The sequence below is a fragment of the Neolamprologus multifasciatus genome, chromosome 17 (genome assembly GCF_963576455.1).
Source record: "Neolamprologus multifasciatus chromosome 17, fNeoMul1.2, whole genome shotgun sequence".
NCBI lineage: Eukaryota > Metazoa > Chordata > Actinopteri > Cichliformes > Cichlidae > Neolamprologus > Neolamprologus multifasciatus.
In genome coordinates, this window is record NC_140455.1 from 5,010,765 (window position 1) to 5,026,825 (window position 16,061).

A 16,061-nucleotide genomic window follows, 5' to 3' on the forward strand; every position below is an offset into this window, starting at 1 on the left:
AATTTTTCAATGGTGCGACTAAAGAAAATATTAGGTCGCACCGGTGCAACCAACTGTTCGAGTAACAAAAAAAAGTCTGCAACTCTGAAAGTCTCCGTGTGGTCAACAACAGACGCACATTATGCCCCTATTGTGGTCTAAACCAATCAGAGATAGTCAGGGGCGGGACCTCTCTGATTGCCCGTGGTCCAGTTAAGTGCAGGTGGATAGAGGGAGGTGAGTAGCTTGAATAAAGCAATATTGATTCATTAAATCCTGAATAGACTTTTAAATATAACTGTGTTTTGCCAGAAACGCCAGAATCTCAGGTTAAAGCTCACAAAACTATTTCAACAAACAACAAACATTAAGTGAGAGCAGGTACACGGATTCTGCACAGAGATGTGAACACAAAGCGGGCCTGACGCATCAGAATTAGCTTTGTCTTTCTCAGCTGTCTCACCCGACCACCCGTACACGGACACGCCATCGGGGCTGGAAGCCGACAGCTCACTCCGACCAAAATTCACCGAGCCAGCAGCAAAAGAAGCAGCAAACTACGCTTCACGTTTGATCAATGTCATTATGAATTCCCTCTGACTTTTGCTGTTTTGCTTCCACCATGATAAAAATCACACTTCATGCACAGCTCTCTGTGTGTACTTCAGGAACAGTTTCCCGTCTCAAATCTGTTTTCAGCATTATTCATTCGCTTATTACCCACCAGTCTACCGTTGTTTACAGCGCCGTTTTCTTTCTTTCTTTTATTTATACTTAAATGACCTCGGACAAGAAAGCCTCATTTCTGCTGTTCAATACTGAAGAAATTTAAACATTTTAAAATGATGCAAAACTGCAGAATATTGCAGAATATTTTTAAGGTTATCTGCTATAAAAAGCCAGACCAGGAAAATCTCCTTCATGTTTTTCTGTGTTTTATTCTCCGTTACTTTCACACAAAGGCATCTGCTGTGATGTTCACGATTCTGATGAAGTCTCACATGTATCAGTGCTGATAAATGATCAGAATTATTATATTTCTGACTGTCTGAGGCTAAATTGAATCGAATCGAACCGGGACCTTGTGAACCGGAATCGAGTAGATTGTAGAAATCAGTGATGATCAGTGATACCCAGCCCTAGTGAGCAGCCTGAAAATAAACTATTGATTCTATTGAAAAGAACTATTGATAACTTTTTTGTTATGGCCTGATCCGTCTGAAATTCATAGCCAGCTCTGACACGGAGCCATCAATCTTTGAACGCTGAAAAAGCAGCAGTGTGTCCAGAAAACACATTATATGCTGCGATAAATGCACTGCCCAAGTGTCCCCTCTCCCCACTGCCTTTCAGCAGCAGGCAGCAGCAAACAGGTCGTCAGAGGAGGCTGATGTGATGATTAAGTTTAACATTGTCTACAATACTGCCAAAGAACATGTGACTCCGCTCTGGTACCTCAGGGGACAGAAACCCAAGAAAGAGGAGGAACCATCGTGGAAGAACAGGCTCCTGTACGTCTCCCATCTTCCCAAATAAGGGAAACTGTATCAGACTAAATGTGTTTGTGGGTAAGAGTGGAGTTACATCAGAACCGCCCCATTGCCATTTTAGTCATTGGATTGTTTAAGTTCTCTGTGACAGAGGATTATGAACACACTTGTAAGTGGATCAGAAGTGAGAGGACATGCTGCAACCACAGACACAGGTTTGAGGAATAAATAAACCTTACATAGTGAAACATGATCTCAAGGTCAGTGCCATTCAAATGAAACCTTATTGTTTCAGCCATTATAGTAAAAGATGCAGACGCACAGTCAGCAAGTATCAATGAGTTCATTCCAGACGAAATGTCAAAGCACTACCTGCAGATGGCGCCACAGGAACATAGTTACAGCAAAGGCAGTAGGGCTCAGCACTGTTTACTGGGTGTGCAGTTTTCTATTTTATTTAATGCATTAAAAAAAGGATCTATTTATTTATGGATAGTCAAACAGAAAACAATTACATGGGGAACAATAAATGTTCCAGTACAACAGACCTCTTTAGGTCTCTCAGAAGCATCCTGGTGATACGAACCTGCTCTTCTAATCCAAACTTATAATTAAACATAACAAAGTTTATTAATAGCTTCCTCCCATGTAACACAGAAAAAAAGGTCTGGGATTCATTGCAAATTAGCCCGGCTCTCTCAATTAGGAAAGCAACATTTAATCAGCTCAGGTTTCTTCCACTGGGATTTCTGCCTAATTCCATCCAAGAGCCTGTGGTTAGCAGGATAATGTGTGTGTGTGTGTGTGTGTGTGTGTGTGTGTGTGTGTGTGCGTGTGTGTGTGTGTGTGTTTTAATGACTGCATCCCACAGTTGTGAGACAGAAGCTAACAGCACGACCTGTACACAGAACTAATTCCCTCACAGCCTCCTTCAGGGTTAAACTTCTAATCACACTGAAAGCATTCCCAAAGCAGTTCGAGCATTTATAAAGTGGATGTATGTGGAGCTGACATGTTTCAGTCAGGTTTTCTTATCTTCATTTGAAGATATAATCGACATAATTTGTTTAACTTTTGTTAAGTGTGTTTTTAATGTCACACAGTGGAAATTTGTGTTTTTATGTTTTATCAATCTGTGTATTGGTACATGGTGTTGATTTTATTTGCATGATTTTATTGTGATATTTATATTGCATGTTTGTTTATTGACATTTATATTGCATGATTTTATCCCCATATTTATAGTGTGTGTTAAGTGTTGATTGTACAATACTTTTTTTATTCCACTGTGGATTAAGCGGACAATTGTAGGCACCTGTGAGGTGGGGGCGTTCCCCGAGGCGGCCTATTAGCCGCCAAACTGACTTAAGGGAGATAGTGAGCGCAAAGACGGAGGAGAGACACACGAAAAGTGAAGAGCTGGAAACAAAACGTGTGCAAGCCAGCATATGTAAAGAAGGACCTGACTGTGGGGCGCCACGAGACATTCGGTGATCGGCCAGCATAACCCGGCGGTCCAGTCCCGACGGAAAGAATAGCGACCGTGGGAGGCGATGCGTGAAATCCACAGCAGGGCAGGGGGACGCCTCTGCCTGCATCTGGCGGGGCTACGAGGGAAACGTGTGCAGGGGTGGAGAGTGGCTGGACGGCACGGCCGCGCACCGTCAGGCGGAGATAGGGGCCTCCTCCCTGGTCTTCTGCTGGCAAGCTTCACCATCCCGGGAGAGGAGTTCCTCTCCTGTCTCTTCCAGCTAAGGAACATTTGCTCGCATGTGTGTGGCTGGACGCTGGGACTATAGGACTGGGGGGGGGGAGGTTTTAGCATATGAAAAACATTCATTTAGCTTTGTTTTTTTTTAGTGTATAGTTATTTCTGCCGGCAGGGTTTTTAGCGGGTTGCAAACACTGTTTTTATTGTATAGCGGGGATTTTAGCTTGTATTTGGGGTTCTGACTGTGTTTTATCCTGAAAATAAATGGTGTGTTTGAAGCCAGCTAAGTTTCTGTGCTCTGACCGCTGACCCACTCACTCCCCTTTTCGCTTGTATGTATACAGAGGTGGTGGTGAAGATTTAGGCCCACCAGTTTAGCGGTTACATTAACACAGTGGATTCTTGCTTTTGTGCTGTGTGAACGAGTGTAATGAATAATTCTTGCTTAGCTGGCTGTTTAGGTCCCTGTGCAGAGATCAGCTAGTGGTTCTGATGTAATGCAAGCTTATATATTACATGTTAGCAAAAACATGAAAGAAAGAAGAAAGAGTTAATATGCAATGCATTAAAATTTAACTGACGAGTCGATATTCCAGCTTCTGATTGTTATCACATCAAACACATAAAAACCTGTTACTTTTACATAATGAATAATGAAATGTAACGCAAAGTAACCTGAAGCTATTCAGATTTTGTTATCGAGCCTTTTGTTCACATGCTAAGTGTGTTTTAGGTCACTGAAAACAGAAAAACTCTGTCTCTACATTTACATGCAGACAAAGGAACCAGCCGTGCGCCTGTTTCCCCTTTTTGACATCACACTGTGTTATTGTCCGGAGGCTTCTGAGTGGCCAGCGATTAGGCTCATATCACCACCTGTTATAAAAACTACCTGTGTACATGTGGACGTAGTCTTGCTTCATTGTTTCCCAACACTGCACCAAACTCTTCCACGTTCGATAATGTTACAGCGTTCCACTATTCCAGCTTATTATTATTATATTATTATTATTCCAGCTGTCTTAGAGGCTGTTGGTTCTGCTTGCAGTCATTTTTGTTCTTGGTTTATCCGTTTGTTAGCAGTCTAGTGTCCACAGATTTCAAGAAATCGATTTCAGCTCTGACGTCCTTTTAACAGGAAGAAACCTCCAGCAGAACCAGGCTCAGGGAGGGGCGGGGCCATCTGCTGCGACCGGTTGGGGGTTTAAAATACTCTAGGAACAACAAGTAGGCCTGCAGTGCGAGAGTCAAGTGCTCTAATAGGGTGATATGGTACTACAAGGTCATTAAGATAAGATGGGGCCTGATTATTTAAGACCACACAAGCTTTTATGGATCATCTTCAAACTTCACAGCAATATTCTGGGTCTTGGGGGACATGAGTACCTAGGTTGGCTAAGTATTTCATCTTGACACTGACTAAATGATAAATGGCCTGTATTTGTATAGCGCTTTACTCGTCAAAGCGCTTTACACACACATTCACACACTGGTGATGGCAGCTACATTGTAGCCACAGCCACCCTGGGGCGCACTGACAGAGGCGAGGCTGCTGGACACTGGCGCCACCGGGCCCTCTGACCACCACCAGTAGGCAACGGGTGAAGCGTCTTGCCCAAGGACACAATGACCGAAACTGTCCAAGCCGGGGCTCGAACCGGCAACCTTCCGATTACAAGACGAACGCTTAAATCTTGAGCCACGATGGCCCCACTAAACCGTATTGAGTATGTGGTATAAAAGGGCACGGAGAGAGCTGAACAACCACATCTGTCTTACATCCCAGTGACACCACAACAAGCTGACGCCAGCATGTTGTCATAAAACATCATAAAATGTGAGCTCTTTGGGAGTTTAGAAAATATAAAGATGAATCATCCATTTACCATTTAGCCTCCAAAACATTCACGTTTTTGTGTCCTTGTCGCTCTTGCTGTGTTCGTTTTCGGTGCTTCTGTACCACCTGAGCTGACGGCGTGCGTCTCTGGCTTTTTTCTCCCATCCTCATTTTTTCCACATAATTTAATGCTTTTCCTTTAACTGCTAGTTAAATGCACCTGGGAATAATTGACTGTGTGACTGCTTGGTAGTAAAGACAGATGTTTATGTTTTCATGCAGCGAGCACTCTTACTGATAGCATTAGTTCACCATATTTACATCCTGTGATCACATCTCTGTTAGTTGGTTTGGCATCGTGTACTCCAGCAGGACTGACCTCTGACTGTTTCCCATACAGACTCCCAAGCTGCTTTAATTGTAAGCTGGCTACCATCACCATAAATTAATACGTATAAATAAAAAAATGAATTTAGTATATTTGTTCTTTGGCGTCCAGGATAAAAGCTGTTTTGAAGGTAAAGATAAGTTTGTTTGTGAGACGCTGCTTCAAATGAACATTTCTGCTTTTTGTCACAGAAACATTAGAGACTTAAACACTTCATCAAGACCTGAGCCTGACTCACAGTACGGATGTTCAGCAAGCTGTGAGCATAAAGAGCGCACTGAAGGTGATTATAGGAAATGTGCTCATGCTATAAACTAATTGTCAGCTGCTTTTTCCTCCTTTCTGTGTCTCCTGAGTCTCTCAGCCTTAAAAGAGCTCAAAGACAAGAGTACCAGTTAAAGCAGATATATGACAACGGCATGAGATCATTTTGCACTCCTGCGGTGCAGGTCACCGTGTCACATCAGAAATAACACAAGCTTCATTTCTTGTCATCATTTGAAGCGCCACTTGAAATGGCAGTGTTTCTATTTTAGGCTTCAGACAGAGACGTTTTCTTTGGTCCCAGGATGCGTTCAAAGGCAGCAGGATGGTGCTGTCGCAGCTTTGGGATGGAGGCAGAGGTGCTGCGCTTCATCAGATATGATCGCAGCAGACAGAACAGCACTGAAAGTTCAGAGTGAACGGGCAGAAAGCTCTCTGTCTGACTGGACCGCTGCCTTTGTGGCGCCAGCTCAACGACATCCTTGTCGTTTCTTTGAAACTCACATTGGGCTATTTTGTATTCTATGAACTGTTCAGCTTTACACTTCTGTTACTGTCCTTTTTATAATCTAGTGTTGTGCTTTCAGAGAGGAGACTTCCTGCTGCCTTAAAAATGTCTCTCTGGGATTATTTTCAAAGCAGGTAAAAAAACGAGACATTAAAACAAATTCTTTCATTTTCTTTGCTAGAAAACAGGAACTGTAACCATACCCGAGGCGGGTTGGCGAGCCCCGAGCGGGTCTGATTCTGCAGCTGACTGAGGACGCCGGCCTTCCAGGGACCCTGTGTTTTTTTAGCTGTCCAGTTCCTGATAAAGATCAGCAATCTGGCTGCTCTATTTTTAGTAAAGATATTACTGGCAAGGAGGGGATGGAGACTCCAGCTTTGTATGCTGCTTGCTTCCTGCATCATCAGGGATGGCTGTTTATCAGCGAGCACTGTCTGAGCCCCGCTGCTGTGCCTTCACATTATATGATGATCGGCCTCATTAGCAAAACATTAAAGGGTCTCAACTCCCCACATTCAGAACTCAGCAGCCTGTGTTTAATTGAAATGAAATAAGGCACAAACGTTATCACAGAGTTTGTGACCTGATCCGACCTCTGGTGGTGATCAACAAGAAGCCGACGCCCACTGTCCTAAAACCACATTCACTATATGGTGGACAGTTCTGTGCCCCACATTGCTTTTTGTTTGCGGCCGTTTTTTAAGTCTTCTTGAGTCGTAGTTCTCAAATCTTTCAAAGTTTTCCTTTGGACATTGGCTGCTTTTTCACCCATTTTCAGTCCTTGTGCCTGAACATTTCAGAGGATTATTCTTTGTTTGGTTTTTGGTAGTTGAACTACTTCAAACTGACCTCCGAATAACTGAAATATAAAGAGAAACCTAACTCAAGAGATGAACCAGAGTTGTGTTTACAACATAAAAAAAAACCTATTTTAAATTGGGCACCTTAGTTTTTAGCAGCCTGTTGCAAAAGTATGTATTTTTTTAAATCTATGAAAAATATCAAAGACTACATAATCTGACAGGCAAAAAACAGAACCAGCAAAGTGTTTCCCAAACTGCTGCAATGTGTCCTACAGAGGGTTGAGGAGAGGACAAAAATAAGCGTCAGGCCTAAAGAAGGGATAAAATCTTGCAAAGGCCCCTGAGCTGAGAAATGATCGTTTGCATGAATTAAAACACTTTACAGTAAACACAGTTACTACTTCGCTGCTCCAAACACTTTGACTAGAAGCAGCGTGACTCTCTCCTCACAAGCTGTTCTCTACTTCTGGTCAACATGATTAACCCTTTGATTAGGATTGATCATTCAAGTCCACCTTAAAACTGGTGCATTGTTAAAATCTGTCATAATTCATTATTCTTAGGTCATCCAACTATTTAAGTTGATTTTGAAGGTAACATAATCCTGAAGTGAGGTTTGCAAACATGTGATAGTATACTATGGAACATCCTGTACTGTGTAAGTAGATGAGTGGGGCCTATTTCACTTTTCCCAGAACAATATAAAGAAATGAAGGGTGAAACGTGTCTGATCGTACTTTGGTGTTTGTGTCTCATGTTAGTTACTGATGTGCTACAGTGTGCTGAATGTTGTGCTGTGGTGATCACTCACAGGGGTGCGTAAAGAGCTCTGCTGGAAATATTCGCTCCACTTCCTCCCCCTCTATCTGCCAGTGCAGTTAGAAGCTAACCAAGACCAACATAAGCCTAAAATACTCTGTTTCATTCTGATCCCAGGTTTTATAGATGTGATGAAGACGGAGAGTAACTCGGTTACATCAGGGAATAATGATGCATGTAATTACAGACAGATCAGCTGCTGTGTACTTGTTGATTGAGCTGTGCTTGGATTGCTGAAAGATGTCACTGTTTCCTGCTCGTGCACTCTGGGGAGACGGCGACGGCCTTCTGGTTGACGGCAGCGTCTCAGCTGTAAAAGCTCCTGGAAACCACGCAAATGCAGTTGAATGAGTTTCGCTGAGGAAAAGGAAACTTCTTGGTTTTGTCACTGATGTTTGCCACCTGATGCAAAAACATCACAAATAATTGTAAATAAGCAACACTTTAGCTTGACACTAAAGTACATATACAGCTTATATTTGAACTGTTGCTATGACTTCTGTTCACACCATGAAGTACTATGGTAGTACTTTTGTTACAAGTTGTACTACTGATGTTACTACTCCACGCATCTGCGACTCGATGGCAGCCTGAGTAAAGTGGGCTGCTGTGATTAGGTCTCAGGCCTTTGAGGGTCCTTTTTTCAAAGGTTGAAGATGGGAACAGTTACACAGCTGCAGTGGTAACCAGTTCTGTGTGTTGGTTTTGATATGGAAGGATGCTCAGACTCTCCAGGGCATCGTTTGCTTTCATCAATAAATAAAGAATACATCAAAAACATAAACGTAGTAAAGTTTTATATCAGAGTAAAGAAAACTACATGCAGAGATACTGGGTCTTTTGCAATCACAGTTATCCCAGACGATTATAGAATATGAATTTTATATTATAACTTTATGTCACTGAATGATGTCAAGTATTATTTGCACTTTAAAATGTATATTAAAAAAACAGAACCCATTTTTTATGACACCTATTAAGCTGATTATGAAAGGAAGTTACTCGCTGTCACTTTGTTTCTTCTTGTGCAAAGACTTTCTTGTCCTTTGTAAAGAAAACATAAAAACGCTCCTTTGTGTGATATACAGTGGGGCAAAAAAGTATTTAGTCAGCCACCGATTGTGCAAGTTCCCCCACTTAAAATGATGACAGAGGTCAGTAATTTGCACCAGAGGTACACTTCAACTGTGAGAGACAGAATGTGAAAAAAAAATCCATGAATTCACATGGTAGGATTTGTAAAGAATTTATTCGTAAATCAGGGTGGAAAATAAGTATTTGGTCACCTCAAACAAGGAAAATCCCTGGCTCTCACAGACCTGTAACGTCTTCTGTAAGAAGCTTTTCTGTCCCCCACTCGTTACCTGTATGAATGGCACCTGTTTGACCTCATCATCTGTATAAAAGACACCTGTCCACAGCCTCAACCAGTCAGACTCCAAACTCCGCCATGGCCAAGACCAAAGAGCTTTCGAAGGACACCAGGAAAAGAATTGTAGACCTGCACCAGACTGGGAAGAGTGAATCTACAATAGGCAAGCAGCTTGGTGTGAAAAAATCAACTGTGGGAGCAATCATCAGAAAATGGAAGACATACAAGACCACTGATAATCTCCCTCGATCTGGGGCTCCACGCAAGATCTCATCCCGTGGGGTCAAAATGATCATGAGAACGGTGAGCAAAGATCCCAGAACCACACGGGGGGACCTGGTGAATGACCTGCAGAGAGCTGGGACCAAAGTAACAAAGGTCACCATCAGTAACACACTACAACGGCAGGGAATCAAATCCCGCAGTGCCAGACGTGTTCCGCTGCTGAAGCCAGTGCATGTCCAGGCCCGTCTGAAGTTTGCCAGAGAGCACATGGATGATACAGCAGAGGATTGGGAGAATGTCATGTGGTCAGATGAAACCAAAGTAGAACTTTTTGGTATAAACTCAACTCGTCGTGTTTGGAGGAAGAAGAATACTGAGTTGCATCCCAAGAACACCATACCTACTGTGAAGCATGGGGGTGGAAACATCATGCTATGGGGCTGTTTTTCTGCCAAGGGGACAGGACGACTGATCCGTGTTAAGGACAGAATGAATGGGGCCAAGTATCGTGAGATTTTGAGCCAAAACCTCCTTCCATCAGTGAGAACTTTGAAGATGAAACGAGGCTGGGTCTTCCAACATGACAATGATCCAAAACACACCACCCGGGCAACAAAGGAGTGGCTCCGTAAGAAGCATTTGAAAGTCCTGGAGTGTACGAACGTGTTCGTAGACTTAAATCACACCTTTCTTGGCTGCTACTTCAAAGCACATTGTGCGCTGTCTGTCCTGCGTGCTGCACAACAACATTCAATATTTAGTATTTACTGCTGTTTACACTTAGCTAGATTAATGCGATGGTGTTGTGTATAGTATGTTGCTTTGTTTTGTTTTTTTTGCTTGTTTTCTATTCTTTTTCTCTCAACAGGTGATCCCGGAGATATTTTTTCTTCCCCCCTTTCTCACTGTCCCTCTCCCCTTCTGTTTTTCTTTTCCTTCCTCTCTCCTGTTTGACTCCCATCACCCTCTGGAACACAAACTTGGAGTAATTAGGACCCTACACCACCGGGCAGAACATGTTCCCTCTAAGCCTGAAGGGAAAAAGAAGGAACACACGCATGTAAAGGGAGCACTCAAAACGTGCGGCTATCCTAAATGGGCGTTTTTAAAGTCAGCAAAGAGGCACAGAAAAGAAGATCAGACACCAGCGAGGGAGGATAAGAAGGACAGGCGCAACAACATTGTCATCCCCTATGTAGCCGGTGTATCAGAGAAACTCAGGAGGGTTTTCTCCAAGCATGACATCCCGGTGTACTTCAGACCCAGCAACACACTCAGACAAAAACTGGTTCACCCGAAAGACAAAACGCCAAAACACAGACTTAACAACATGGTGTATGCCGTACAGTGCAGCGAGGAATGCCCAGACCTCTACATTGGAGAGACCAAACAGCCACTTCACAAGCGCATGGCACAACACAGAAGAGCGACCTCCACAGGACAAGACTCAGCTGTCCATCTGCATCTTAAGGATAAAGGACACTCTTTCGAGGATGCCAATGTTCACATTTTGGACAGAGAGGACAGATGGTTTGAAAGAGGAGTGAAAGAAGCCATCTATGTCCACTGTGAGCGACCATCTTTGAACAGAGGTGGTGGTTTACGACACCAACTCTCTGCCATCTATAATCCAGTTTTGAGATCCCTTCCCAGACGCCTTAACGCCCACTCACACCCTGGGCCATCTGACCTCAGGAATTCGGATGATAAGGTGGGGCCAGGTTTCACAATGAAATCACCCGAAACTCTGGCTGATTGGGACCCACACCCAGTTCCACACCTTGGCTCAGGCGATTAGAGGATCATCAGGGGGTCCTTTTGTCCCTCTGTGGGGGGACACTCCCACTAGGGTTATATCTGGGACTCTCCACCATTTGACCTTAGAACTGAAGAAGCCTCTCGGATGAGAGGTGAAACGTCTTCAAGTAACTTAAAGAAGTCCAGACGCTTTTCTTTGCAAGCTCCTTTGACTACGATGACCTGGATGACTGAGAACCTTCACAGACATATTCCTTCCTCTTTCTTTCTCCCTTTCCTATCCCTCACTCATGTCTGTCCCGTCTGTAACAACTGAAAATAAAATAAATAATAAAAACAAAGGTCGATCAAATGGACCAATACGGCAATGCCATGATGATCCATTTGGCAAAATAAATCCATTGGGTATCCTTGTTGGTCTTCAGACAACAATTCTGATGGCTAAAGAACCAAATGGGACAGGCGAAAAAAAAAAAAAAAAAGAAAGTCCTGGAGTGGCCTAGCCAGTCTCCAGACCTCAACCCCATAGAAAATCTGTGGCGGGAGTTGAAAGTCCGTGTTGCTCGGCGACAGCCCCAAAACATCACTGCTCTTGAGAAGATCTGCATGGAGGAATGGGCCAAAATACCAGCTACTGTGTGTGCAAACCTGGTAAAGACCTATAGTAAACGTTTGACCTCTGTTATTGCCAACAAAGGTTATGTTACAAAGTATTGAGTTGTATTTTTGTTATTGACCAAATACTTATTTTCCACCCTGATTTACGAATAAATTCTTTACAAATCCTACCATGTGAATTCATGGATTTTTTTTTCACATTCTGTCTCTCACAGTTGAAGTGTACCTCTGGTGCAAATTACTGACCTCTGTCATCATTTTAAGTGGGGGAACTTGCACAATCGGTGGCTGACTAAATACTTTTTTGCCCCACTGTATGTGTGAAGTCCTTCCTTTACAAACATACTAAGTGCTGCTGTAAACAAACATTTTCTCTGCAGGTTTTATTCTGCAGATCTGAGCTTAACTGTCTCTGTCCAGCTCGATGTAATGCAGCACCTGTACAGTGCACAGAGACAGCTGTTGCTGTTAACACAGTTTTGGTTTTGTGGTGGCAGAGGATCAGCTCCTCCGTCCCAGCCTGCCCTTTACGCACTAAAGCTTTAATCGGTGCCCTGATTACATGATTACTGTCTGTGCGTCGGTCCCTGTTATTCTCCTGTTTAGTTGAGCGTTATGACTAAACTAATACTTACTTAATTGTTTAAAACACGCGTGTTTTCGCTACTGTGCGTGTGATGTGCTGTCAGGAGGACAGATGTCTTCTTTAAGGTCAGTATGTCATTCATATCACACATTTATAGGCAAACCTTTACAACAGGTGCCTCTGCACGAACACATACGAAGTCCTCGTAGATGGGAGTATTTAAACCTCACAGCGAGCTGTGCGATCTGTGCTGAAACTGGAGCCTCCTGGAGGCTCTTTTTCTTTCCTGGGTGGAAATTTCCTCTTCAGATTCTTTGATCGAGTCCAAACGTGACGGCACGGAGGACGGGCGCAAATCAACGTCCTGATTTTCTGAAGCAAAGAGTGAGGCGGTGCCACAACGGGTGACTTTAATCATGTGATGATATGTAAGGTGTCGGCATCACTCTTGGAGTCTTGGTGCTGCGTTACACATTTTAAGTAACGAGCCCGACGATGACGAGTGCGTCTTGGACGCCGGAGACGCGCAACGGCACGAGGAGCTCAGTCTGTTTGGAGCCTGAGATCATTCATCACTCGCAGCACTGACCGACCGGCCGACTGAACAGATAGCGGGATACAAACAGACTCCTGATGTCTCTGTGAAATATCCGGCAACAAAAGATGGATGTCCTCCTCGCCCCCCCAAAAGAGACGACAGCGACGGGTGAGTGAAATCGGAGATGCTGCGCACGGCGGCCAAAATCCCGGAGCTTTTGTGAACAGGACTGTGGGTGTGTGCGCGTCAGGCTCGCTGTTAAACCTTCAGACTGCACTCGCCAACTTCCCCCGCTTTCATCAAGTCATGTCTGATACAGAGCGATGGGCAAGTTTGACGACAACGAGAGGATAATCCTCAACGTCGGGGGGACGAGGCACGAGACCTACAAAACCACCTTAAAGACGCTGCCGGGGACGCGCCTGGCCCTGCTCGCCTCCGATTCGGACATCGACTCCGTGCTGGATCAGCTGCAACAAGTCCCCGGCTTCATCGAGTACAACGCGCGGACCAACGAGTACTTCTTCGACCGTCACCCGGGCGTCTTCGCCTACGTGCTCAACTACTACCGCACCGGCAAGCTTCACTGCCCGGCGGATGTGTGCGGACCGCTGTTCGAGGAGGAGCTCTCCTTTTGGGGCATCGATGAGACGGACGTGGAGCCCTGCTGTTGGATGACATACCGACAGCACCGGGACGCGGAGGAGGCTCTGGACGTGTTCGAGCTCAACGTGGACAACGGAGACGAGGACGACGAGATAGGGAAGAGGCTCGGCATCGAGGACGTGGCTGCCGACGGGAACGTCAGCCTGTGGAGGAAGTGGCAGCCGGTAATCTGGAATCTGTTCGAGGACCCCTACTCATCCAGGGCGGCGAGGGTAAGAGCGCACCGCTGCGTCCGAGGCTCTCCAAAGCACACAACGAGCTCCACTCTGCTAACTCTGCCTTTCATTCACAGAAACAGCAGCTCACGCTGTTAAGGGTAGCTCCACAGTTTCACTGCATGAGTCAAATTCACAAGTTGGCAAGTTGTCTCAAAACTCCCCCAAAATGTGAGCGTTGCGCTCCTGAAGTGTTTTCTTTGCAACCAAAGCTTTACTGTGAAGGATCCATTGCTTCATAGTGAGTCCTGCTGATTTCCAGATTTAATTATGCCACTTTAGAAATAAGCAGATTTTTCCAGTCACGATCAAACAAGCTGCCAACACCGTCAGGGTGGATGTTCACAGCAGCAGTGTTGTATCCTGTATCTGTGTCTCTCAGTGCTTCCGGTTTATCGGCCCCAGCCTGGGAAATATCACTGCATCACTATTTAGATCACAGCCAGCGTTTTCTAATAACCTGCATCTCAGCACCGCTCCAAAGAAATGTGTGGGACTTTCATCTTTTCTAAAATTAGAGCAGTGCCTCGTGCTGGGAATAACAGGGATGTCAACTTATAGCCACATGTGGCATCTTCATCTTTCCTTTCTGCTCATCTTTTAGTTGTTTTAGACTCGAGCACAGTGTGAAATCAAAGATTTAACCACCCGGCTCACAAGGCTTGTTGTTTACTGAATGTGCAACACCAAGATGTTAGAACCAACCCAGACAAGCTGCCCTCAGGTGTTATAAATCAATCAGCAACAGTTTGGGAATAGTTCATTCAGTCTGTCTGCAGAAGTCCACATCTGGAACAGCTGCCTGTCTGCTTTCAGAGCAGGAGCTGTGGTAAGCTCGCCTCGGGCTGCTGGTGTATTCTGGGCATTCGGGAGCAAACTGTTCCCTCATTGGCTGATTGACGTGCTGTAAGAGGGAATATGAGCAAGTTGTGATGTCGTGTTGTGTAAATGAATGCCTCACAAAGTCTTCAGGATGTCTCAGACAGCATGCTGCTGCTGCACAGGTTTGAGTGATGTAGGTTATTTGAAGGGTAATTAAACACAAAGACAGCGACGCAGGAACAAGGCGCTCTGCCGAGGTTTGATCCAAGTGTCAGGGCAACAAACATCTGACCTGACATCACAGTTCAGGGCGTGGTTAGAGGTCGGGGGGCTGGAAGTTTGGAGCTCCTGTGCTCATAGCTGAGGCTACATTTATGATGTATATACAAACCAGGGCTCAAATTTGTCACATAGAAATGAACGGCATCATGTTTCACTGTGCGTGGTTACAGGAACATGCCACATTATTCTTCCTCCACTCGTACGCGAGTGACCTGGCATCATTTACAGTTCAAATGAAACCTTGTTTATGTCGTGCTGGGACTCTGTGCAGGCTCTGCGTTCATGCACTGTCTGACATTTTTAACTAACTGTCTTCTGATTCGCTGTCTCATAAATGTGAGGTAGACAGTACTCTCATGAGAAGACTACATCAATCATATGGGATGTGTTTGACATCAGAGAGCCACAGATAGAGAAGAAAACGCTCTGAAATGAAGCTTTTACAGTGACAGTATATTGTTACTGTTACATGGATACATTATGTATAGAAAAAGGATAAATTAGGTCCACTTTGTTGTAGTGGAGCTGTTTGTTGTAACCACAGTGAATGAAAAAGAAACATAAATAAAAAGTGCTAAAACGAGGCTCCCACTGTGGACGTGAATCAGAGTTCTGCTTGACAGTATTGTGATATTTTGCAAAGCCAGTGCCACTCCTCACACCTCCTTCATCAGCCTTTCAAAAAGAGCATTTTGTCTCGGTGTCCATTGTTGCTGCAGCTGCTGTGTCAAAGCACTGATGCCAGCTTGTTTCTCTCTGCGACACCAGTGGCTCCACTTGATCATCCATCTGTGGATTTAATAAAACTATTTGTTTTAGCATTTAGCATTATTTAAAATAAATACATTTTGAAAAAGCACAGCAACAAGAACGTGCTGGGTTTGAATGCCTCGTGACAGGCTGTCGCCTCTCGCCCTGTGCTGATAGGCTCCAGCACCCCGCCACCCTGAAAAGCGGGAGAGGATGGATAGAATTGAACATCTGTTCGCTGATATTGTTTTTATTTCTTTCTGAAGTTGGTTTTCCCACATTTGTAAGTTTTTACAGCATTTATAATATCCAAAACTTCAACAACCACGGTCTTTAAACCGGGGACAAAATCATCTCAGAGACGATCGGCAAATAAAAAGGTGGCGAAGGCTCCTGCAGTGCACTTGGAAACTGGATGTCCTCACCACGG

The 16,061-nt window shown here is 44.5% G+C and overlaps 1 protein-coding gene and 1 long non-coding RNA gene across 8 annotated transcripts in view; one reads left to right on the plus strand and one right to left on the minus strand.

The window, feature by feature from the left end:
• Nucleotides 1-16,061, minus strand: part of LOC146498779 (uncharacterized) — a 319,599-nt gene that overhangs the window by 177,898 nt on the left and 125,640 nt on the right. The gene's annotated exons all lie outside the window — the stretch shown is intronic.
• kcnc2 (potassium voltage-gated channel, Shaw-related subfamily, member 2) overlaps nucleotides 12,259-16,061 on the plus strand; it is a 107,175-nt gene continuing 103,372 nt past the window's right edge. For 3 of the 7 annotated variants that reach the window (XR_014870404.1, XR_014870405.1, XM_085138968.1), the window contains exon 1: nucleotides 12,264-13,774. Coding sequence is in view for 4 of the 7 variants with exons in the window: in XM_085138968.1 (XP_084995094.1) it covers nucleotides 13,220-13,774 (555 nt within the window). In the remaining 3 variants the exon portion in view is untranslated. Of the gene's footprint in view, nucleotides 13,775-16,061 lie in introns of all 7 variants that reach the window. The other 4 variants (XR_014870403.1, XM_085138966.1, XM_085138969.1 and 1 more) reach the window with 3 other exon arrangements.